At 35.6% G+C, this 25,274-nt stretch overlaps 1 protein-coding gene across 2 annotated transcripts; it reads left to right on the forward strand.

The window, feature by feature from the left end:
* The first annotated feature begins 1,908 nt into the window (after positions 1-1,908).
* Positions 1,909-23,186, forward strand: Fbxl3 (F-box and leucine rich repeat protein 3). 2 transcript variants are annotated; one of them, XM_046449472.2, is made up of 5 exons: positions 1,909-2,272; positions 7,027-7,375; positions 10,791-10,913; positions 14,312-14,483; positions 20,653-23,186. In XM_046449472.2, exons 2-5 carry the CDS (start codon positions 7,028-7,030, stop codon positions 21,294-21,296), a joined length of 1,287 nt encoding a protein of 428 aa, XP_046305428.1. In that variant the 5' UTR covers positions 1,909-2,272; position 7,027; the 3' UTR covers positions 21,297-23,186. The 2 variants fall into 2 exon arrangements, with proteins under 2 accessions (XP_046305428.1, XP_046305427.1); XM_046449471.2 differs by having other exon boundaries at positions 1,951-2,090.
* The last annotated feature ends 2,088 nt before the right edge of the window (positions 23,187-25,274 follow it).

Below are 25,274 nucleotides of genomic sequence, written 5' to 3' on the forward strand. Positions count from 1 at the left end.
TATGGAATGATTTGCTGTGTGATGTTGTGATGCATAGAGTATCCCCCCAAAACCTATAAAATCTCACTGAACAAAGGACTGGGACTCACTCCCTGGGACTGCTGCTTCCGGAACGGTTGTGAGTCCAGGCTCGAGCTTGCAATAAAGACTCTTGTGTGACTGCATCGGATTCAGCTCCTGGAGGTCTATTGGGGTCCAGGAATCTGACATAACACAACTAGTTGACCTATTTGTTTTAGATATTAAGTCATATACAAATACTAAGCAATTTTATTTAAAGAACTTAATTATCCAAGGATTAATGTGTTATACCACATTAATGGTTTAATGTGGTTGAGTGATCCTTTATATTGCTAACCTAGCTTCAAGAAAAGGGGCCTATTTTTGACTTGTTTTTCTTCCTCTAATAATTATCATTACCTTTCTCAGAACTTCCTATTGTTCCTCACAATCCAGTCACTGAGGAACCTAATAAAATGTTGCAGTTCAGGTACATCCACTTATGATGCTGCTGGAGAGTTTGAACAGTTTGTCTTGATCTGACAGCCAGTCCTTAAAAACAATCACTAGCATTTCCCCACATTTAATCTTAATGTAATTTTACATATGGCTTCCTAGTTCAATTTCTTGGGAGAAGGGGGAAAATGGAGGGATCCTCAGAATCACTGCCTTCCAGTCTTTCCCCACAAGGGTTAAGAAGTTCAACGGCATCTTTGGATGGAAAACTTTTTCTTTTTTATTTTTGAGAGGGGTGGAGAAATGGTGTGTAATTCAAGCCAAGATTTTTGCACCTAAGGGCATTTCTAATTTTGAAAAACTCAATACCCCCAAATCTAAACTTTTAAAACAAGTCAATTAGGTAGCAGTTACAAAAATGTCTTGATTTGCAAAAGGCTCCTAATTCTTATAATTAGTCATCTATTTACACTCTCTCATTGTTTTTGAAAAATTTCAGGAGTCTCTTTACTTCATAAAGCAAGCATGGTTTTTAAGAATAACTGATGATAAAAATCTATTGGAGCCCGGTGTGGTAGTGCATGCCTGTAATCTCAAAGGCTCAGGAGGCTAAGGCAGGAGGATCGCAAATTCAAAGCAGTCTCAACAATTTAGTGAGGCCCTAAGTAGCTTGGTGAGACCGGGTCTCCAAAAAAAAAAAAAAAAAAAAGGGGGTGGTGGTGGTGGTGGGATGGGGGGGGGCAGGTGGTAGAGATGTGGCTTAGTGGTTAAGCACCCCTGGGTTCAATCCCTGAAGAAAAGAAAAGAAAGATAAAAGAAAAAGAAAAAGGAAAGAAGAGAAAAAGCAGAAAAAAGTCACATTGGAAAAAAGAGAAATAGAAATATTCGAAAAACAAAAACCATCTAAAATCCAAGTCACTATCACCATGCTGGGGTATTTCCTTGCAGTCTTTCAAGCACCTTTTATGTCTAGTATGTGTGTAAACAGTATTTTTAGAGCGTGCATTTAACCCCACAGGTCACCAAGAGCAAAGCAGACGTGGTCACCGAAGGCTGTGCCTGCCTCACGGCGGTGTGCGCAGGTCAGCACCTACCATGATCTGCCGGTTGTAACTCGCTGCTGGATTACAGCAGGCTCCAGAGACACTCCCTCCTTTCTTGTTTCTGCTCCATCTCTCTAAACTTTCCAGTTTCAGCCGCAGATAATCTCCTCCGCATCTAATTAGCTCTAGCCCGCCCACATTCCGCTCCAAAACAAAAATTTCCCTTCCTGCGGGAATCACGTCTCGGGCGGGAAGACCGAGGTCTCTCCTGTCACCAGAGCGCGGACCCGCCGCAGAGCGCGCTCCGCTGGGCGCGCTCCCTCTCCACTAGGCCCAGGCCGGCCCCGCTGCGAACGAGCCGGCCTCGGACGCGCGCCCGCCCCCTCGGACGGAGACGCGCCGAGGAAAGCGCGTGGCCGTGAGCCCCGAGCGCCATTTTGGACTCAGGGCCGAGGCGCAGGGGACCTACGCGTTGGCCGCAGTTCGCTGAGAGCTTCTCTGGCCGGCGACGGGGAGTCCCGGGGCAAGGACGCGGAAGACAGCGTGGAACTGAGAAAGAGATCTTCTCTCTGGACAGCGAGAGCCGCAAAGGTGGAGCCGCGTTGGCGCCCGCCGCGGGACCAGCGCCTCGGATGCGGGCGGAGCGCGGGGGGCCGTGGCGGCGGGAGCGCGAAGCGGGGGCCCCGGGGGGCTTCATGTGAGAGCCGCGGGACCAGCCGCCGCCGTCCCCGGAGCCCGGGGTGGTGTGTGGGGGAAGCCGCCCCCGGCAGCAGGTAACGGCGGAGGGGCAGGGCCGGGGCCCCGCGAGACGGTCCGGGGAGGGTCCGCCGTTAGACTGTGGGCCGGCCCGGGGGCGCGGGCTCTGGGCTGCGGGCGGGCCGCCCCTTGCGAGCGCGGGTGGGAAGCGAGGCGCGACACGCAGATCTTGGAGCCTGCTTGGGGGCGTCTCCCCACGGTGCTTGCTTCAAAACATGTCAACAAGGCGTGGTGCGTGCGCGTCGGCCGTGTGCAGCCTAGCCGGGCGGTGTTATTAGTTTTGGCGGAGGCTGGTGACTGACACAGCTGAGCTCTGCCTCGGCGGAGCTCTGCTCGGCGTGGGCCGCGCCCGTGCAGGTAGCTTGAGAAGTCAGAGGCACTAAGATTTCAAAACAAACTGCCCAGGGTAGGGCGCCTGAGATGTCACAGAAAGCCAATCCGTGGAGGTGACGCAAGGAGGAGGGGACTCCTCCGCCGCGTATCCTAGTGGAAAACTTGGTCAACTTATGTGGAGCAGCTTCGCGCTGGCTCTCAGCGGAAGCAGAGGTTAGGTGGAGTTGCAGGCAGGAATCAGGAAGCCGTCCAGTCAATAATTTGGAGAGGTGAGAAAGATTTTAGTTGTTGTTAATGGTGTCCAAGTGACCCAGGTAATTTAATTATTTTTTCCTCCTTAGGAAAACTGTAGTTTCTGTTATCCCTGAGTTGTTTATAAAACATGCCATACACTCTGGGTTGTGTCTACTAGATATTTTTGCCACCATGCTCTCACTGCCATTTTGAGAGCTTCTTTTTCATTGTTTTATTTTTGCATTTCAAAGAACGCATATTAATTTTCACATTAGTCAAAGTAGAATATAAAAAGGACATAAAAGAATGTAATGCCAAAATAGGACTTTTTGAGCTAAATACAAATGGTCTTGTGTTTACTGCACACCGAGTGTACATTCAGAGCCTGGCACTGAGGCACACACTTTTAATCCCAGCTACTGGGGAAGTTGAGGCAGGAGTATTGCAAGTTCCAGGCCAGACTGAACCCTGTCTCAAATTTTTAAAAAGGAAAAAAAAAAAAAAGAAAAGAAAAAGGTCTGGGGACCTAGCTCAGTGATGGAATCTTGCCTAGCAAATGCATAGGCCTGGGTTTGATTCCCAATAGGGAGTGGCAAGAGATTGTGTTCAATGAGGGGACATATTCTGTTCTTTAACTGATGAGCAAATTGACTCCTTTGAGTTTCTGGAAATGCTGGTAGCTCACTAACTCCCTGTGCTGCTCAGCTAGTTTAACTTCATTGCTTTTGGGAACTTGGTAATAATAATATCACTAAAAGCTCTCTTGACCAGAGACCCATCCTGTGGGGTCTTGAAACCCTGCAGAGAAGTAAACTTGCCTAAAAAGGTGTGGTTTTGGTGCTCTAGAAAATCTCTTTGACATTTATTCCTATTCAAATGTAAGAGGTGTGTTTCACCTTGACTGAAAGTTGGGTATATAAAATTCTTGATATAAATTATTTGTAGAATATAGAGTATGCTCTGAATTGTTTAGCTTTCTGTACAGCAGTTTCTTATGTAAATAAATTTAATTAAATACTTCTGAAAGCATTGGAAATTTTTACATGAGTGAGACCAATTTGGAAACATTAAAAGTTTTTATTAGGGGCTGGGGTTGTGGCTCAGCGGTAGAGTGCTTGCCTCATATGTGTGAGGCACTGGATTTGATCCTCAACACCATATAAAAATAAATAAAAACGAAATAAAGTTATTGTGTCCATCTACAACTAAAAAAATTTTTTTAAGTTTAATAACAGTAAGGTGCGCACTTACTGTTATTTTCATGCATAAACGAGGATAGTACAGATGACATTTTTATTGCTATTTGACCTTACATTCTTCAGTTGTTTAATATACTGTCATTATGGCATCACTGTCATAATACATATGACAGTTTACAGACTTTTTTCAGCTATTTATAATCTAGTAAGTGCCTAAAATATACTTTGGTGGTCACATAATCTTTATATTTAGATCAAGAGATACTGTACCTTAGTGTTGTATACATTTTAAAGACTTTGTCAGCTTTCTCCCAGCTCAACTTGGAAGGTATGGAAATAGACTTTATTTAAAACAGGACAGTATTAGACAAAAGAAAGGTTCTATTGTTAGGACCAAAAAGTATTATTCAGAATTGTTTGAATACGATTGCCCTTTTATTTTTGTTTATGTATCCATATACTTTAAAGTAAAATGAACCATTCTGTTTTTGAGTAATTCTGGTTTTAGAAGACTTTTCCAGGAATAGGTGATAGCCTTCAGTAATGAGATGTAGAAACTAGGAAGACTCCTTCATTCTCTTTTGAATCTGTGTCTCAATATTGTGAGTAGTTTTAGGCAGTTAGAAGAGAAATTATAAGCCCTTGGAAGCAAACTCTTTGTTCGTCGACCCAAATTGTATATGCTAAAATTAAAGTCTTCAGGATAAATTAAAGCAGAAAAATGGGTCATAATAATAATGTTATCTCAACCTCTAGTGGGACATTTTTATTAGGAAGGTTTTTTTTTTTTAACTAAAGATTACATTGTATATTATTCTACCTCTCCTCTTTACACACTTAACAAAAAAAATCTGTTCTTAGATTCAAACATGTTTCAGTCCTCCATAAATACTTTCTTGCTTGACATCTCTGTCATTCAGTTTTCTTCCTTCCTCTCCCCTGCTTGATAGGATATCCATCATTTACTTACTTTATTCACATAGAGTAAGAACAATGAGGAATAGGGAGTTTATTGAGCATATATATATAAGCCTCTTGAACTAATTTTCATTGCCAGTGGCCTCTGCCATTCTGTTTCTTCTACTTTCCAGCCCTCAGTTCTCTTTCACAAATTTTGCTAGCTTGTTACAGGAAGAATGTGCAGGGATATATTTAATTTAGGCATGCATATTCATATCCTTCATCAGACACAAGATCAGAAATTCTTCCATGCTGATTTGCCAGGAATAAGTTGGAGCCCAACTGTTACCCTGTTAGCACTGCTCTCTAGAAACAAACGGAAAGTATTCCAGGCTGTAAACTAGGAGTACCAATGAATGGTCTTCATTTATCCCATTTAGCTTAAAGCCTGCTATACTTTCAAACTAATAAGACTAAAAAAAAAAAAAAAAAATCTGATTATAAGGTAAGATATTGAGGTTAAAAGCAATATGTAAAATGTAGAAAGAAACAGCATATTGTCAAAATAAAAACAGTTGCCTATAATTTCATTACCCATTTTTAATCATCATATAATTTGGCGGGCCAGGTCTGGTGGCATATATGACTGTAATCCCAGCAGCTGGGAAGTCTGAAACAGGAAGATTCTAAGTTTAAGGCCAGTCTCTGCAACCTAAAAAAGGTTGGGGATGTAGCTCAGTGGTGAAGTTCCCCTGGGTTCAATCCCACACCACCCCCACACCATTTTAAAACAAAAATAGGATCATTCTTTATCTTGTGATTGATAACCTGTTTCTGTTGTGTGGTATGCTTTAATGTTTTTAATTCTGAACTGCTTTTCCAAATCAGAGTTCAACAGTCTCCTCTCTTTTTTCCAAAGCCTAATACTTCATTGCTCACCAGGACTTTTTATCTTGAACCTGTTTTATAAATTGAAGCACAGTACAGTCTGAAGTTTATTTGAAGCCACATAGCCAATGAGAGATGGAGCCAGGATTTAAATGCAGGGAACTTGATTCCAGAGCCCATTCTCTTATAACAACATTATTAGCTATGGAATAATAACAACATTATTATTAGCTATGGAAATACTGTCAAAGAAACAAATGGAATAAAGGTATTAAGAATACATAGACTAGCCAGTTATGGTGTTGGGTGCCTATAATCCCAGTGACTCAGGAGGCTGAGGCAGGAGAATTGCAAGAACAAGGCCAGCCTCAGCAACTTAGACCCTCAAAAAGAACTGGAGATGTAGCTCAATGGTGAAACACCCCTGGGTTTAATCCTCAGTACCAAAAATACCCCCCCCAAAAAAAAAAAAAAAACATAAAATAAACATATATGTGTCATTCAGAACTACAACATGGGAAACTACAGTAGTAAGTGATATGCTGAAAGAAGAAACCACATTCCAGACCAAACATTGCGTGGTAGGGGTGAGTTTGCTTACTTTTTTTTTGCAGTGCTGAGGATGAAACTCAAGGCCTGATGCCTTCAAAGCAAGTGATCTGTCTTTGGACCACATTCCCAGCCTGAGTTTTTTTATGTTTAACAGAGGTCACAAAGTCTAACAGTAGCATATGTCATGGACTGTTCATTTTGGAAGATCTCTTGGCTACTTAATTCACATCCTCTCTGGAGGTTTGAAGACCCTGGTCTGCCTTGGACTTAAGAAGTCAATATAGCCAATATCTTAGATTTTTTTTTTAATAAAAAACTTTTAGAAAGTTTCATTGTAGATTCCCTTTTATATTCAATTTAGTTGACTACAACTTTTGAGATGTAAATTCTTGGTTTAGTTTCAAAATCATTTGTATTATGGTATAAATGCTTACAAACATCTCCCAGAAATATACAGAATTTGTAAAACTGTAGTTGTTTTTCTCTTCTGATATTTTTCATTATAGTTTGATATTCTTCCTGAATTGCTGATCCAGTTCTTTGTTCATATTTCGTTTAAATATACAAACACAGTTACATATTTGGTGACAGAAAAATGAATTTGGGGGTTATTTTTATTCAAAAGTTTAAGTGGAATGAAAAAAATGATGCATTTTTCTAAATAGGATGAAGCGAGGAAGAAGAGATAGTGACGATAATTCATCTGAAGAAGGTTCCACAGAGAAATCAAAGAAACTGAGGACTACAAATGAGCATTCTCAGACTTGTGACTGGGGTAATCTCCTTCAAGACATTATTCTCCAAGTATTTAAGTATTTGCCTCTTCTTGACCGGGCTCATGCTTCACAAGTTTGCCGCAACTGGAATCAGGTGTTTCACATGCCTGACTTGTGGAGATGTTTCGAATTTGAATTGAATCAGCCAGCTACATCTTATTTGAAAGCTACACATCCAGAGCTGATCAAACAGATTATCAAAAGACATTCAAACCATTTACAATATGTCAGCTTCAAGGTAATACTTTAAATCTTTCTTTTAAAAAATGAAGCATTTAAAATAAATAAATGAAATCATTTTTAGTAGCTTTTGTGTACTAGTTTAGAACATCTTCCTATGTCTTTAAAATATTTGCCTTTTAAGGGAATGTACTTAAAGATACAAAGTTACTGTATTACTTTAAAAGCTATTATAAATACTTGTGACATTTGATGAAGTTTAATTACTCCATTAGAATTATTAATAATTTCTTACAGAGAGTGAAAGCAGCTCCTAAACAAGCATAAGTCATTGACTAAAGCTATAACTGAGTTATCACAAACAAATTTGAGGAAAAAGGAATATAAAATAAATAATAAAAATCAGGGATATTATGATTAAGTAGAACTTAATTGCTATTTCTTTCAAGCAGGAACTGAGTATTGCTAATTTTGATGAATTTTTGATGAGCTCTTCAAACCTAAAGATGACATAGACACCTTTATTTAAAAGGTTTAGATAAATATATTTTAAAAATAAAGAATGATACTTGGAAAAATGCCATAGGAAACTGTTTGCTTATTTTCTTTGCTGGAAGGGATATATCAGAAACCCTGCAATGATGTGATAGTGTACTGGGGTAACTTTTGAGGTGTCCAGAATACTTTTCAGAAATCACAGTGCTTTGTGTGTGTGAATATAGAGGTTTGTTGTGTTGTGTTTTGGAGAATAATAATGAAATATGTGGACCTGCTTACTCTGAATCCTTTACTAAATAATAAATTTTGTTTGTTTTAGCAAACAAATATTTTTTATAATTGTTGTTGAAAAGGGACAACACATGAATGCCTGATTTACCTATATGTACCAGTTGCTAAAGGTTCCCAGTTAATCCTAGATAAAGCAATGGTTCTTAACCTAGAAGCTTCTTACCTTAACTAAATAAAGGCTGATCTTCCCTCCAAGAAAGTCATTTCCTCTTGGATTACTTACCTGTTTATTCTCTCATTTGTGTCTAAAAGCTAGGAGAGCCTTGGTGATGGGAATGGTTGAGTAGATTGTGGTCATTCTGGAAAAATGCTCAAAAGCACTTAGGTCACTAGAGGTAGGATTGACAAGTAGCAAAAAAAAAAGGGGGGGGGGGTGCATATCAAATAGTCGAACAATTCTTTTTCAAGTTTTTCAAATTTATTATTTTAGTTTGTTATGACAGCAGAATGCATTACAATTCATATTACACATATAGAGCACAATTTTTCATATCTCTGGTTGTACACAAAGTAGAATCACATCATTCGTGTCTTCATACATGTGCTTGGGGGTAATGATGTCCATCCCATTCCACAGTCTTTCCTACCACCATGTCCCCTTCCTGCCCCTCCCTGTCCCTGCCTCCCCTTTGCCCCATCTAGAGTTTATCTAATCCTCCCATGTCCCCCATTCGAAACCCCATTATGAATCAGCATCCTTAAATCAGAGAAAACATAAGGCATTTGGTTTCTTGGGATTGGCTTACTTCACTTAGCATTATATTCTCCATGATTTTATTCTCTTTTAATGCTGAATATATTCCAGTGTGTATGTGTGTGTGTGTGCATTTTATTTAACCATTCATCTACTGAAGGGTATCTAGGTTGGTTCCACAGTTTAGCTCTTGTGAATTATGCTACTATAAACATTGATGTTGCTGTGTCCCTGTAGTATGCTGTTTTTAAGTCCTTTAGGTATAGACCACGGAGTGGGATACCTAGGTCAAATGGTGTTTTCGTTCCCAGTTTTCCAAGGAGTCTCCATACTGCTTTCCATTTGATGAGCAATTTTTCTATGGATACATCCCATACAAACTTTGAGGCAGCCTTAATATTTTTAAAAAACTTGCTTACCTGAGATTCAAATATAATTGGATGTTACCTGGCAGTCTTAATTTTAGCAACAAGGGCATGGGATTGGTGAGGGAATCAAACAAAAATCCAGGAACAGTTCAGCCCCCTTTGCTTAGGGAAGAGACCTGAAAAGCCTTTCCTTTGATTTTAGTCATCTTTGAGTTGCCCAGGAATGTTCTAATGGCAAATGCTATAAAAAGAAGAGTATAAACACTCATCTGATCTTAAAGATAAATTCCATACAGTAGATGGCTAGGTTAGCTTTATTCTTTTATATCTCTTTTACACAATTCAGGTATATCCACCTTGTATAACTCTCATAAAACCATTTATTCTCTAAGTTTAACCTTTTTATTAGGGGCTGTTTATTTTCTTGAGGAAATAGTTTTTTGTTTACACTTTAGAGAAAAGGCACATCACAGGATTCTTGGCTCTTGATATTTTAGACAAAGAGGTTTAGAGTTAATGATGTCTAGAACAATTGTTCTAAACTTCATGTGCAACAGAATCACATAGAGGGCTTATGATGAGAAAGATTGCTGGGTCCCACCCCTAGAGGTTTTTATTCATATGGTCTGGGTTGGGTATGAGAATTTGCATGTCTTTTTTTTTTAATTTTTATTTATTTATTTTTTTTAGTCATACATGACAGTAGAATGCATTTTGATATATAATACATACATGGAATGTACATACATCAATCATTGTCTATTCTATAGAATTTGCATGTCTTAATAGATTCTTATGTTGATGTTGATACTGCTGATGTAGGGATCACATTTTTTGAACTGATGTAAAGAAACCTAACCAAAGGATAATCTTATAAATGGCTCTGAGATTACAATGCAAATAATAACATGGGTTTTACACCATCGTCTAAGAACATTTTTGTGGTAATGTGTCTGAATCTGGAAATTAAAGTAATAGGGTTACTTTTAACTGTTCTGTTTTTAAGATGCTTTTTTAGCCTAGGGAACAACTATAGCTAACTTTTTAACATCCTTTGTTGGGTTTTTTGTTTGTTTTACTGTACTATTCTTACAGGAAATATCTAGGCAAAAGAATAAATGAGAGTAACTACCTTTTATTTTGGTTCAGATTTTCACGCTTGTTTAGTTTTTGGACACCCTTATTCTACTTTATATTCATCTTTTCATTAAGAATATTGCTGACGATTCGTAAGTTATGGTTCATTTGAACATTCTTAATAGATATTCATTTGTTTCTGATGCCTTGAAATATTTATTATGGACACTGTTATATCCATTGTGTGATGGTCTACCAAATATATAATTATTTTTCAAAGACTATAAATTGATTTGTTTCATCAGTTTATCAAGTTTGGAATAGATCACCTTAGGTATCAACTAAATAGGTATCTTATATAAAAAACTCTCTCGACAATTGCAACTATAAATTTCTTAGAGGGACTCAAAAGGCTGAAGTTGTAGGGGAAGATAGACGACTGTAGTGCAATAACCAATAACTTTCTTGCTTTTGTAAAATGAAGATAAACAGAGAGAAATGTAAATATATGCATGGGTTAAAGGGTTTTTTTTCCCCCCCCTAAGGTGGACAGCAGCAAAGAATCAGCTGAAGCAGCTTGTGATATATTATCGCAACTTGTTAATTGCTCTTTAAAGACACTTGGACTTATTTCAACTGCTCGGCCAAGCTTTATGGATTTACCAAAGGTATCTGCTGGTTTTATTTTATTAGCTGTTATTGAGAAATCCAGTGAAAGCCTTACCATTTCTTGAATTGACAGTGAGAGAATAAGAAAATATATATATAATGGAAAAACAGTTACTATTTAGAATTTTAAGAAATACTATTTTAAAAATCCTTTGTAATTAAAGAGTAAATGCATTTACAGAAAATTCTCTAGGAAGTGCTTGAAAGAAAGTAAAACTGAGAAACAAGCATGTCAAAGTAAAGGGAAATATAGATATTCCTTTTTGGGTGGTCAGAGCATATCGATGAGATTAAAATCAAAAGTTGAGAGTGCCAGACTTGGGAGCCAGGATAGCCTACCTTTATAAACACTTCTGGCAAATGTTCTGTTAAGATTTGCTCTTGGGCTGGGTTGTGGGTCAAGTGGTAGAGCGCTTGCTTAACACACATGAGGCACTGGGTTCCATCCACAGCACGACATAAAAATAAAATAAAGATATTGTGTCTATCTAAAACTAAAAAATAAATATAAAAAAAGGATTTGTTCCTTGAGCAAAGTGAGAATCAGTACAGCTTGGATTAATTTACTTTACTGAAAGAAAACATTGTTTTTGAAGAGTTAAATGTTTATATTTATTTATATGCTCTAATATGGCCCTGTATATAGAGATAGTCTTTCTCCATAACCATTGTCTTAAAATAGAAAAATAAGAAGCATGCATTTTTAGAAGGGTAACTGCTAAAGTCCCCTAAGTTATGTCAGGTAATGTTCAGTAGGTTGGTATCCAAAAATAATTTGAAAGTTTTCTTTTTAGAGTACACCACAAACCAAAATCAAAAAAAAAAAACCAAAATCTAGACACTCTTCAAAACACCTAGTAGTTAAATTTACCAGAATGATTCAGGAAATAATATTACTAAATTGAATGCATATTATAACCCAGTTGATTGTTCCAAGAGAATAGCATTACCAGATGTATCACCAGTTTATATTAAAATTTTGATTAATTTTTTTTTCTTTTTTTGGTGGTAGTGGGGATTGAACCCAGGGCCTCATGCATGCTAGGCAAGTGTTCTCCCATTGAGCTATATACCCAGTCCGTTGATTATTATTTTTTTTTAATTTTCATTAAGTCTGTACATTTGGAGATAAAATGTTTTCCTCATTGGTTAAATAAAGGAAAGGGAGGAGAATTTCTTTATTTTAACATTATGAGATCCTAAGTACATGAGTTAAATCACTGCTTCTCAGACTTAATTATGTATAAGTTTTGGATTTCTATCCCTATTCTAAATTTGCAGTGATGCTAAGTCTCCTTTCTGTAAATAGTCCTCATGACTCTTATTAAGATGGTTCAATGAAGCCAAATGCAGTGTGCATACTTGTGATCCCTTCTCTTGAAGCTGAGGCATGAGGATTACAAGTTCAAGGCTAATCAGGGCAACTTACCAGGCTCTTGCCTCAGAAAATAAGGGCTTGGGATATAGCTCAATTTTAAGTGCCTCTGGTTAAATCTCCAGTACTAGGGATAAAAAAAGATAGTTCAAGAACCACTGCTGTAACACTGAGTTACATGACATAGAACCACCCTCTTCATTTAACATGGAAAATGAAGTGTTCTGAATTGATTTTTTTCTATATACCTGCCATGGTTGAAAACACATACTATTCGTGTTATCTCTCTCTCTCTCTCTCTCTCTCTCTCTCTCTCTCTCTCTCTCTCTCTCTCTCTCTCACACACACACACACACACACACACACCCACACCACAGTACCATAAGGCATATTGAATTTTTTTTCTTAATACTTGGGGTTTTCACTGGGCAAATTTTAGTACAAAATTGAGAACTGGTTTTTGTGTATGTGTGTGGTACTGGGGAATTGAGCCCAGGGCCACATACATGCCAGGCAAGTGCTCTACCACTGAGCAACATCCCCAACCTCTAATCTGAGAACTACTGATGTAGCTAGAACTGGTTCTTTCCTTATTAAACAGGCCTAAGGATGTTTATATTGTTCTTCTTTTCCTTATATGGCTTTCATAGAAACAATTGAAATAGGTATTGCTCTATATTGGAATTCCTAAGAGAACTGAAAAGAGTATTGAAGAAATATATTTGTCCATAGCTAGATCAGGGCAATGGTGAAAGGGGTCAGTGTTGCAGTCATGAGCATACTGATGAACAAATGTTATTGCACAAGATACAGGTGAGTTTGATATAAAAATATTGGGAGAAAGATGTTAACACTTAAGTTACTTAAATCAGAATTCTAGCAGTATAGAGGAGAAAAGTAAGTTATAGATTGTGACCAGCAAGGTAGTATTTGGTTGTATTTTTTTTCTGTTAGCCTGCCTTCATCCTTTATCACTGCTGAACAGAATTTATAAAGCTAGGTGAAGAGTAAAATTGGTTATGTAGTGAATTTTGTCAGAGTGTGTATTAGCCTTTCTTTCTTTACTCTCCCAAATTCTTTGTCCATTGATTTATAGCTTATCTCAGCTATTATTTAAACTCACATACTTTACATGTTCTGATTTCTGTTTTCTATAGTTGTTCCTTTTGGTCAGATTCTGTATCCAACAGTTATTTACATGCATAGGATAAAATATACTCATTTAGCATATTTGTGGATAAAATACATTGAAATTCAGTAAGAGACTTGAAATCATGTTTTAGATAATTTAACATGTTTGAGGGTGTCTTAAATTTGAAATAAAATTTAAGTATGATTTTGGTTGTTTTAGAATTAAATTTTAAGCTTCCATATTCCAAATAGTCAAGATTTGAACTTGTTACTAATTTTTAATGATTGTCCCAATAATTATTGCTATTTTAATAGACATTACTATTAAATTTAGTGTGGAATTAAAGTAGGGTTTCCAGATACAGTAAAGTGTCTGAGAAGTATTCTTTTGTTGTTGTTGTTGCTGCTGCTGGTTTTGGGGATTGAATCCAGGAACACTTTTCCACTGGTCTATATCCCCAGGTTTTTGTTGTTTTTATTTGTTACTATTGTCATTTATTTTGAGACAAGGTTTTGCTAAGTTGCTGAGGGTCTTGAGTTGGAAATCCTCCTGTCACAACCTCCTGAGTTGTTTGGATTGCAGGCATGCACCACCATGTCTTGCAAGAAGTATCCTTATTCTTGTTTCCATAATTCCTGTTTTTACTTACCATGATTTACATCCTGAGGCTTGGAATTCATTTATCTTTCACAGGTAAAATGGCTCTGCTCAAAGATGGTAGTCACATCTTTTTATCATACTTCCAATAACAGTATAAAAGTATTAACCCTTTAACAGTTTTGAAATATATCATTAGTATTGAGATGAATCATAGCTGATGTTATAGAGAAATCCCTAAGTTGTCTTTTCTAAAAATTAAAACAGTGTTTTAATCTTTTTTTGCTTTTCAGTCTCACTTTATCTCTGCACTGACAGTTGTGTTTGTAAACTCCAAATCCCTGTCCTCACTTAAAATAGATGATACCCCAGTAGACGATCCATCCCTCAAAGTACTAGTGGCCAACAATAGTGATACGCTCAAGCTACTGAAGATGAGCAGCTGTCCTCATGTCTCTCCAGCCGGTATGTTGTATTTCTTGCCAGGTATATTTTAGTTAAATGTATTGATTTGTTCATCAAATTGAAGAAAACTATGTTTAATAGTTTGGTAGTTCTATTAACCCACATGTAGTTGGGTAGGACTGTTTGTTCTGCATAAGAATATTTTTAGTGTCATAATACAGTAGCATAAATTCTATAGTGTTAGTAGCCTCTACATGGACCTTCAGTTTATTTGGCAATTTGTGTATAGCATATGCTAGAATATAAATAAATTTTACAAAGAAAAGAAGACAGAACAACATGAGATCTGACTGAGGTATTTCTGGAGATAAAATAGAATTTTCTCTAGTTATAGTTGAGCTAATAGGGTAGAATTTGAATCAGAACAGCCACATAATTGCTGCTGTTCTCACTATGTAGAGGAAGAAGAGTTGTACTTAAGTGGTTGCCTTATATTTTGTAAGATAATGCTTTTTCCAAGTTCCATTTCAGAGCCAAGAACCCATCAAATATGTGAATAGTGTTATAAGAGCTCTAATTTCTCTTACATAAAATTTCCTAAGCATTACTACATTGTTCAGTTTGAGATTATTTAAATTCCAAATGGCTTTGTGTTGAAAAGTACAAATGTGATTTTCATATTACTCTCTGTTGCTTCATCCTGAACCCTCCCCACTATTGACATCCATCCCTCTGGAACTTTAGCTATATTGTAAACTAAAGCTCCATATTCTCCCAAGGAGATGACTCCCTCTTGGCTGGATATTATTTTCCCAAATTTTCCACAAGTGGGGTTTTGGTGATGGGATGGCTAGATGTACTATTGTATTTTCCTAGTTGTCTCTGCCACTTCTGAGGTATCATTGAGAATATCATAAAATAGAAGTTGAGAATAGGCTTAACAGGACTGCATATAGCTCGGTTGGTAGAGTACTTGCCTTGCATGCACAAGGCCCTGGGTTCAATCCCCAGTTCTACTAAAAAAAAAAAAAAAAAAAGAATAGGTTTAACATTTACTTCCTATGTGATCTCCCCCCCCCCCCTTTATGGTCCCTATTTTATTTAATCTTTATTGCTACTCACTCACATGTGGGTTTTATTTGAACCCTGTGGAACTACAGTTCTTTATCTTTGTGGTCAGTCCAAACACTGTAACATGTGGAATACTTTTTAATTATTATTTTTTTTTTAAGCATCTTAACCTAGCCAACTCGAATGCAGTCTTCAAAATTCAGCTCAAGTGTTACCTGTTTTAATCCCCTTCTTCTCTCTGTTTTAGATCCCCTACTTTTGTGTTCTTCCATAGCTCTGTAAACATTTAGTAGCATTTGCCCACACTTACGTGAGAGGTTTTGAGTCTCTATTTTCTCTGAGAAACTATAAGCTCATTATTCTCTTTATCCTGCTATTTTCCCATGTTCATTTATTTTCATTAGTTATACATATTAGTTCAGATAGTATTTTGGAATAATTTTTCCATAAGGAAGGGAAGAAAAAGACCATCTGTAATGCTTTTTAATTGACATATATAACCACAGAAGGTAACTTAAAATTTAACATATTTCTATAGATTCTGTCTCTACTTGGCTTATTTGGATAGTTTTTCTCTAAGTTGAAGTTATGGGCTGTTTTCTATTCTACTTTTTACTGAACACTGTATGAAACTTTTTTTCCATTTTCATACAGTTGTTACAATTATTTATTACCTCTAGATACTAATTTGACACTAGTGACTTGTTTCTTTCATATCATACTGCAGATTTTCCTGTTTTCTAATTGTGTCTACAGTTTCCTTTGATGGTTTTTCTTTCATTTCTTGAATTTTGCTGTTTCATTGTATTCTGTACTGGATACTTTTTTGTTGTACTCTCTAAAATTTTGGGCAATATCATTATTTTCTGTGGGTTCAGTTACGTTCTATGTTAATAATTTATATTTCAGTTTCTCTGGAACTCCAGAGCTATGTGTTAAAACTGCTGATAGCCCAGTGCTTTAGAATGTCTCATTGGTACTTCAAACTGAAGAATTCCTTTTCTCCCCCTTTTCAGATCTCTTGCTCTGCCCTTTTTGCTATCTCTGTAAATTGTAGTATCCATCTAGTTGTCAGGAGCACACGTTTGATCCCTCCTACCTATACTTTCTATCCGTTAGTTACCAAGATCTGGTAACAAGACTCCATCACTAAAATATGCCTTTGAATCCTACTTTTCTCCATCTCCATTCTAGCAGCTGTAGTCTAGACCACCAGAATCTTTGCAGTAGTATCCTCTTAATTGATTTCCTAATTTGTAGCATTGCCATTATATAGTCTTATTTCTATGCTACAGGCAGAGTTATCTCTTCAAAATGTACATTTGATTTTTTTTTTTTCCTCCACTTTTCTTTAAAACTTGTTTTAGGTAAAAGTCTGAATTATTTACCTAGGCTTTCAAGTTTGGTATGATTTGGCCCTTACTTTATTGGTATTCATCCTTTGATATTCTTTTACTTGCATAGTATGTTTTGAGCTCCTTTAGTTCTTAGAAAGCTTGTGCTCTCTTCCATGTCTGGGTATTCTCAGATGAAATATGATTTTCTTTCTTTCTCCAGTCTCCATTTTCACAGCCTTCATTCTAATATTTTCAATCTTACTGTGTTATTCTGGGAAATCTTCTCTGATTCCCTTGTTATGAGCTTCACAGTACATCCTTGTTTAATTATTCACTATTCCTATTAGGTAAGTATAACTTGTTCCTTTGGTAGCTCTGCTATCCTAGCACCAGTGCTTGACAATAAAATACTTAATTATCAGCTGAGCTAGTGAACATTTTAGTCACTTAGTATTCTACATGGTTGATAAGCCAACATTTGTATTGTAGTTCTTTGAAGGTTGGATACTTGTTTCTAGTTTTCTGCTGTAATTTAAAAAGTAATTAACTATGTTGGCACATAGCAGTTTGCTTCTATGAATTTCTTCTTTAAGAAAAATTTTTAAGAAAAAGTCCCAGGTCAAAAGTTCTAGTTTTGTTTGTTTTAATGCTTCTTGCCATGCCCCCTCCCTCCAAATGAGTTGTATTAATTAATATTACTTAATAATACCCTGGCCTGACAGCTTTATTGAACCTTATTTACCTACTATACAGTTTCAACTAAAGTGTACAGTTTACTGATTCAGAGTATATTGATGAGTAGTGTACCCATTATATCCACTGTAGATTTTAGAATATTTTCAGTATTCCGAAAAGAAACCACATAATCCCTTAGCTCTCACTCCCTAAAACCTTGAATCCCACTCAGTCCTGGGAAACCACTAATTTATTTTATCTCTGTAGATAAACATTTTCTGAATATTTCATATAAATGGCATCATGGCTATATGTGATCTTTTTATCACTTAACATTTCAAAGGTTCATTTATGATGTAGCTTGAATTGGAACTTCTGTTTCTTTTTATTTCTGTGTACTATTCTTATATTCCTTTGTATGGGTAAGCCACATCATACCACCACATTTACCTATCTGTTGGTGGATACTTGGGTTGTTTTCCATCTTATTTATTTATTTATTTTTTTGAGGGGGGGATGTGCTGGGAATTGAACCCAGGGCCCTTAATCACTAAGCCACATGCCAGCCCTTTTTATTTTTTTGAGGCAGGGTCTCACTGAGTTACTTAGGGCCTCACTAAATTGCTGAGGCTGGCCTTGACTTGTGATCTTCCTGCCTTAACCTCCTGAGCTGCTAGGATTGTAGGAGTGCACCACCGAATCCAACTGTTTCCACCTTTTGACTGTATTGAATAATGCTGCTGTGAAACTTCATGTCTCGTTTTTTTGTGTACATATTGTTTAATTTCATTTGTGTATGCACCTTGTATTGGTATTACTGGATCATATAGTTACTCTTTTTACCCACTGAGGAACTTAACAGATTGTTTTTCAAAGCAATTGCACTATTTTACACCAACTTACATTACTCTCCCACATCCTCACACTTTTTTGTTTGTTTTTAAATTGTAGCCATCCTAGCTAGTTGGTGTGAAGTTGTCTTTCATTGTGGTTTTGATATGTATTTTCTTGCTGACACTTGATGTTGAGTATTTTTTCTTGTGCTTATCAGCCATTTGTGGAAAAATATCCTTTGCTTATTAATCCTTTATTAATGAGGTTATTTTTCTTTTTATATTGAGCTGTATTAGCTCACCAGTTTTATTTTATCCTTGTCTCTGTTATGTTAAATATTTCAACATTTTTAACTTCTTATGGTTTTCTGTTACTGCATAACAAACTACAAAAAGAGCAGCTTATCCTGACACGTACTTATTAGCTCCATCCTGTAAGGCAAAATAGTATGCAGGGCTCTGGTGGCTTCTTTACTTAGGGTCTTAAAAGGCTGAAATTAAAGTGTTGGGCAAGGCGGGCTCTTAATCTGGAGGTGCTAGGGAAAATTTTACTTTCACACTCAAATTGTCTGAACTCATTTCTTTGAGGTTATAAGACATTTCTTTTCTGGCCACTCACAGGAGGTTGCTTGGGGTCTGTCTCTGCTTTTAGGAGCTGCCTGCATATACTAAAGCCATCAATAACATGTTTAATTAATTCCCTTTTTGCTTTGAATCTCTCTGATTTCCTTTTCTGCAACCAGTCAGGATAAACTGCTTTTGAAAGGGCTCCTATAATTATATTAGATCTATCTAGATAATCTCTATTTTATAAGGCCAACTGTGCCAGATAGCATACTTATGAATATGATATCACATTCACAGATGCTAAGGATTAGGATGTGGAATCTTGGGGACCATATTTAGAATTATGCTGCTTACAATTGTTTTAGTAGTTATTAGATGGTATCTCAAAAGTTTCTCTTATTTGCATCTTTCCAATTTTCCATATGCTTGTTTTCCCTTGATATCAAGCCTTTTTGGTATTGCAAAGAACAGAGATGAGCTCAGGTTACCTTGGGTGATCAGGGTATATTTACTTATGGAAAAGAAATTGGCAGTGGCTGAATAGTAAAAATAATGCACTGCCAAGGTCCACAACTCCCTCTTCTGGTAATTTTGATATTAGTGATTGAGTTTATCTCTTCTGATTCTATTTACATATCTTCTTCCACTTGTATTAAGTTTTGACTTATTGATGGCCTCTGTCTTTTCACTTTCTAAGTAATAGTTAAATGCATGAACTTTTAGAGTAACTTAGCCTGTGTTTGTATTCCAGCTTTGCTATCTTTAGTTAGTTGCCACAACACCAAAATAGAAATAATATCTAGGTTTCTAATTTCTTTTGTAGTACTTGTGGAATAACTTATTTATTATTACATATTTGTAAAATAAATAATAGATGAAAGTATGATATGTTTGGTTGTTCTTATCCCTCTTGTCTAAGCGTAAGAAATGGATTGAGTGTGGGTTATCATGTAGTATAGGGTGACATTTGGGGACAGAATTATTATACTAAGCAAGTTTGGGTATCAAATATTGATACCTTTGGTAAAGTTACCTATTGCTAGGGTAATAGTTTTGGGCGAATCATTGTGCCCTGAGTCTAGGGAACTACTTAAGGAACTACTTTCTGGGTGTTAGAACTTCAAAAGTCATAACTAATCTAGATTTCCATTCATTTGAACTGGGAGGTTTTCTGATTATCTTTGACTAATTTATCTAAGGATAACAATATTTTTCCTTAGAAACTTGATAAGCTTATTACTATTCACAAATTGTTGATCATTTGATCGAATTTTACTTTGCAAATATTTTATTCGATTACATAAATGTTTTATATGGTTATATCTTATCCTGTTTCTTTGTTAGGATTAGGTTTTGAGTTTCAAAAAAAAAATGTTCTTTGGCCTCTATTGCAGTGACTGTGTAATTTTTCTCAACCTGTAAGTTTAATGGTATTTAAAAAAAACAAAAAGGCAGTATACATGCATTAATAAGATAAATGCAACTGTATTTTTAAAATGTTATTTTAAAATTTTGCTGAGTTGACACATGAGCCTCATTATGACTTAGAAGTTCTTACAGATAAAATTAATCCTAGCTTTTAAATGTGACTGACTTTCTGATAATCCAACTGATTTTTTAAACTATGGTTTTGTGGTAAGGGAAACCAGGCAGAATTTTGTGGGCTGTGTAGTGTATTTGATAAAATTTTTGAACAGATGAACTTGTACAAATACTGGCAAATAATTACCTTTTTTTCCTTCCAAGGTATCCTTTGTGTGGCTGATCAGTGTCATGGCTTACGAGAATTGGCCCTGAATTACCACTTACTAAGTGATGAGTTGTTACTTGCTCTGTCTTCTGAAAAACATGTGCGATTAGAACATTTGCGCATTGATGTAGTCAGTGAGAATCCTGGACAAACACATTTCCATACTATTCAGAAGAGCAGCTGGGATGCTTTCATCAAACATTCACCCAAAGTGAACTTAGTGATGTATTTTTTTTTATATGAAGAAGAATTTGACCCATTTTTTCGTTATGAGATACCTGCCACTCATCTTTACTTTGGGAGATCAGTAAGCAAAGATGTGCTTGGCCGTGTGGGAATGACATGCCCTAGACTAGTTGAACTAGTAGTGTGTGCTAATGGATTACGGCCACTTGATGAAGAGTTAATTCGCATTGCAGAACGTTGCAAAAATTTGTCAGCTATTGGACTAGGGGAATGTGAAGTCTCATGTAGTGCCTTTGTTGAGTTTGTGAAGATGTGTGGTGGCCGCCTGTCTCAGTTATCCATTATGGAAGAAGTATTAATTCCTGACCAAAAGTATAGTTTGGAGCAGATTCATTGGGAAGTATCTAAGCATCTTGGTAGGGTATGGTTTCCAGATATGATGCCTACTTGGTAAGGACTGCATAATGTAGGGCATAATGAAAAGCACCTTAACTTCAAGCAACTGTATTATAATAAAGTTTATTTGCTGTAGTTCTGATATAATTCTATTTTGTGGCACAGAAATTTGATATCTTCAGTGAGAATTGTTTACTAGAAGATCTATAAATCAGTTTTGGTCAGAAAAATCCATGTGTTTCTTTAGTCTGTTAGCAATCAAATCTCATTTAAGTGAAGAAAAAAAAAACCTGATTTCAGATTAGAAAGTAATAACCATTTGTAAAGATTAAACAGTTCATAGTCTGAAGGAAACAAAACCTATGTATTATAATATTCAAGAAGCAAGTACTAATAGGTTTTCCGAAATGTTCTCTATGCATTTTTTAAAAAAATGTAAACTTGACATTTTAGGATCTTCAGTTATACATACACCTGTTATAAGGTGTTTAATATAGCTCAGGAAAGTGAGCATTTTGTGAGAAAAATGTAGGATATATCCATATCTAATGAAAAAGATTGGTTGAATGTTCTCATATGTTTCAAAGCTCTTTAAAAAAAGATGTATAAGTAATTGGAACTCTTAGAAAACTGATAAATGTCACACAGTGGTTATTATAGAAGGATAACACACAGAGCCAAGATCAAACTGAAAGGAAATAAGTGGAATATAAAAGGTAGACAGTATTTAGCTTTGTATAAATCTAGGTTTTTTCTGTAATCAGCTAAATCATATAAAGTTCTCTTGTGATATGTTACTATGTTTGTGGCACTTGAGGCATTGTATGTAAAGTAAGGAATGCTTTACCAGTTCTCTTTGGTTTTGCCTGTTTGCTTAAACTAGTTTTGAAGTATTTTACTATAATTGAAATGAAAAGCTTATCTACTTTTAAAAAGCCAAGCTGAAATAATTAAAGGTAGACTTTAAAATGTTTTATAAATTGTTTCCAAGAAAGAATATTAGTCTCCAGTGAATTTTAGTGATGGCCTATCTTTCCATTTTGGAATTATATTGTTAATATAACTAGAATTTTTTTAAAGGAGCACTAGTGTATAGTTGAGCATAAATAGAAAATATGAAAAAGGATATATTTAAGTTCATTACCTTATATTTGAGTAAACAGTGCTCAGTGAACTGGAAAATTTTAATAGAAAAATACAGTTTTGTGATTGTTAATTCGGTTAAACTAATATTTTATATTATTTAAGTTAGCATTTTATATTACTTTAATATGAATAAAGTTAATTCCATGCATTATAGACTCTGTATAAATACTAAATTTTGGGCTATATTTAGTATTTAGTTTTAGATACAATATAAATTTTGATTCTGGGTACTATAGTGTAGTAGATACTCCCCTCCTAAGAGAAATTAGAAGCCATTTACCCCTAATGAAATAATACATTAATGCTTGAAATGGCTCTTTTCAGTAGTGTGACTTTTAGAAAGTATTTTGACAATTAATGGAAGCTAACAATCTTTAAATAGATGACCTTCCTAAGAATGAAATAAAAATTATTTTCTATATAACTTATGCTTTTCAAAAGTGATATTTTGCCCTTTGGTCACATATAAATGAGAATAAAAAAGACTCACCTGGACTTGAAAGTTAAAAGCAATTATTGTAGTATTTCCCCCTCCACCTTACCAAATAGTAAAAAGCTTTGATTGTACAAGAAATACTTGTGCCTCGTGGATTTTTTTTTAACTTGGAAAATGCATTTGACACTACATGATTAGTTCTACTAACCAAAGCTTTATTTGAAAATTTACTTTTTGTACAAATTAAATTGTATAATGCTTGAAATACTTTGTCACTTTATAAGCAAAATGCATAGCACTTAATTTGTTTATACTCTAAAATATGTAAAATGCTTTTATCAATTTGAGAATAAAGATAGTTACTAATGTTGTTGTATTATTAAAAAAATTTTTCAGGGGCTGGGGTTGTGGCTTAGTGGTAGAGCACTTGCCTAGCATGTGTAAGGCACTGGGTTCGATTCTCAGCACCACATAAAAATAAATAAATAAAAGGTTCATCCACAACCAAAAATAAATATATTTTTTGAAACTAAGAAACCTTAAGAATTTTTTTTTCAAACCACTCAAATACATATACCTATTTCGATTTTAAAACTGGTTAAGCTTGGACTGTGGCTCAATTGTAAAATGCTTGCCCAGCATATGTAAGACCCTGAATTCAGTCCCCAGCACCTCAAAAAAATTACCCACAATTTATGGTTTAGTTTCAAATCTGTATTTGATAGAATATTTAACATTAAACACGTTATGGTAGATTGGCTTTTTTGAATTTACAATGTTAGGCACATGGAATATATTCTTGAAATAAGCTCTCATGCCTGTGAAATTTACCATGAAATGTAAATTTAGTTTTTACATTTGTACAAAAAAAAAAAAAGGTTAATTAAAAATATAGGCCTTTCTTCATTTAGAATGAGAACTTACAAAACCAACTTATAAATAGAATTCTTAGTCTTAAAGTGTCCTTGAACCTTGCTAGCCTTTTTAGAGAGAAATCTCTTTACATAAATCAGAATAGTTTTTAAACTATAGAAATTCTTTTCATCTCCTGTCTTAAATGGGCTTTAGAAAAAAACTCGATTTTTTCTGGTATTCTGGGCTGTTTTAAACATTATCAAGCCAATAGGCGTGATTGAAGATGAAATAATTTCCATTCTAAGAAAGCATTTTTGTACTTGTGATAGATCCCAGGTAATATGTGGGGCTGATTTAGATGTTACTGAGCAGTCGGGGAAAATCTAACATGCTAGCTGACACCCAGCTTTCCTTTAAAGAAGACATAAAGCCATTCCCTGCAAAGGTGAACTAAGGGATATTCCTTAGAATATCAGCTCAATAAATAATATCTTCTTTTTAAAATATTTTTTATTATTTTTTTAGGTGTAGATGGACACAACACAATGCCTTTATCTTTATTTTTCACAATGCTAGGTGAGCACTCTTCCGCTGAGCCACAATCCCAGCCCCTATATCTTCTTTTTTTATTTATTTTTAGTTGTAATTGGACACAATACCTTTATTTTGTTTGTTTATTTTTATGTGGTGCTGAGGGTCTAACCCAGGCCTCGCACATGCTAGGCAAGCACTCTACCACTGAACCACGACCCGAGCCTAACATCCTCTTTTAAACAGAAAGTCTAGAAAGGACAATTTCAAGAACAGAAAGCAACTTGGACAATAAAGGGTAAAGAAAATGCTAGAAACAAACCTGGCTAGCCCAAGTACTTTTTTGAACAGGGAAAAAAGCATGTGAGGTTTTAGCACATTGCTTTTAGTATAATTTCCCAATAATTTATTTTAAAAATAAAGTCATCTTAAAGGAAGTACTCCCTGATAATTCATCGTTTTATCAAAGTATTAAAAACAATAAAACTTCCTTAAGTTGTGATTTTTTTCTGATTTTTAAGAACCTAATATTAATTGAGGGTTTACAGTAGTTATTTTCACCTCTGGACTGTTTCACCTGAAACCATATTTAGATGGAACTTTATGAGTAAACTTACCTATAAGCCAGATTAATAAGTGAGGATACATTTATTCTATAGCTTTTATATTCACATCTCAATAAGACATTTCTCTTGGAGGAACTTTTGTACATTTGTTAACAAATTAACAGAAGTTACAATTGTATAGCAGCTCGAAGGGCAGCAAAATTAACAGCAAATTGTGCCCAGGCTTGTTCCCAGCTGCTATTTGAAAGCATGTTCTTAAATGATCTCTACTTAAAAGTTCTATTTCTTATATAATTTACATGACAGGTCTGATTAATTTTTTGGAAATAGTTACATGAATGCTTTCTGTGCTGTCACCACCTGAATCTATTATAGTACTTTCACAGAATTTCTTAATTGATTAATATCAGGAATAACAAAATATCTTGAATGTTTTTTAAACGTTACTATTAGAATCTTGCTTTAAAAGTCAAGGTCCATGTACAGAAGTCCTTGTTTGTTT

This window comes from Marmota monax, unplaced genomic scaffold, assembly GCF_021218885.2.
Source record: "Marmota monax isolate L192 unplaced genomic scaffold, Marmota_monax_Labrador192_F-V1.1 WCK01_AAM20220418_F8-fsc00137, whole genome shotgun sequence".
In the NCBI taxonomy this organism is placed as follows: domain Eukaryota; kingdom Metazoa; phylum Chordata; class Mammalia; order Rodentia; family Sciuridae; genus Marmota; species Marmota monax.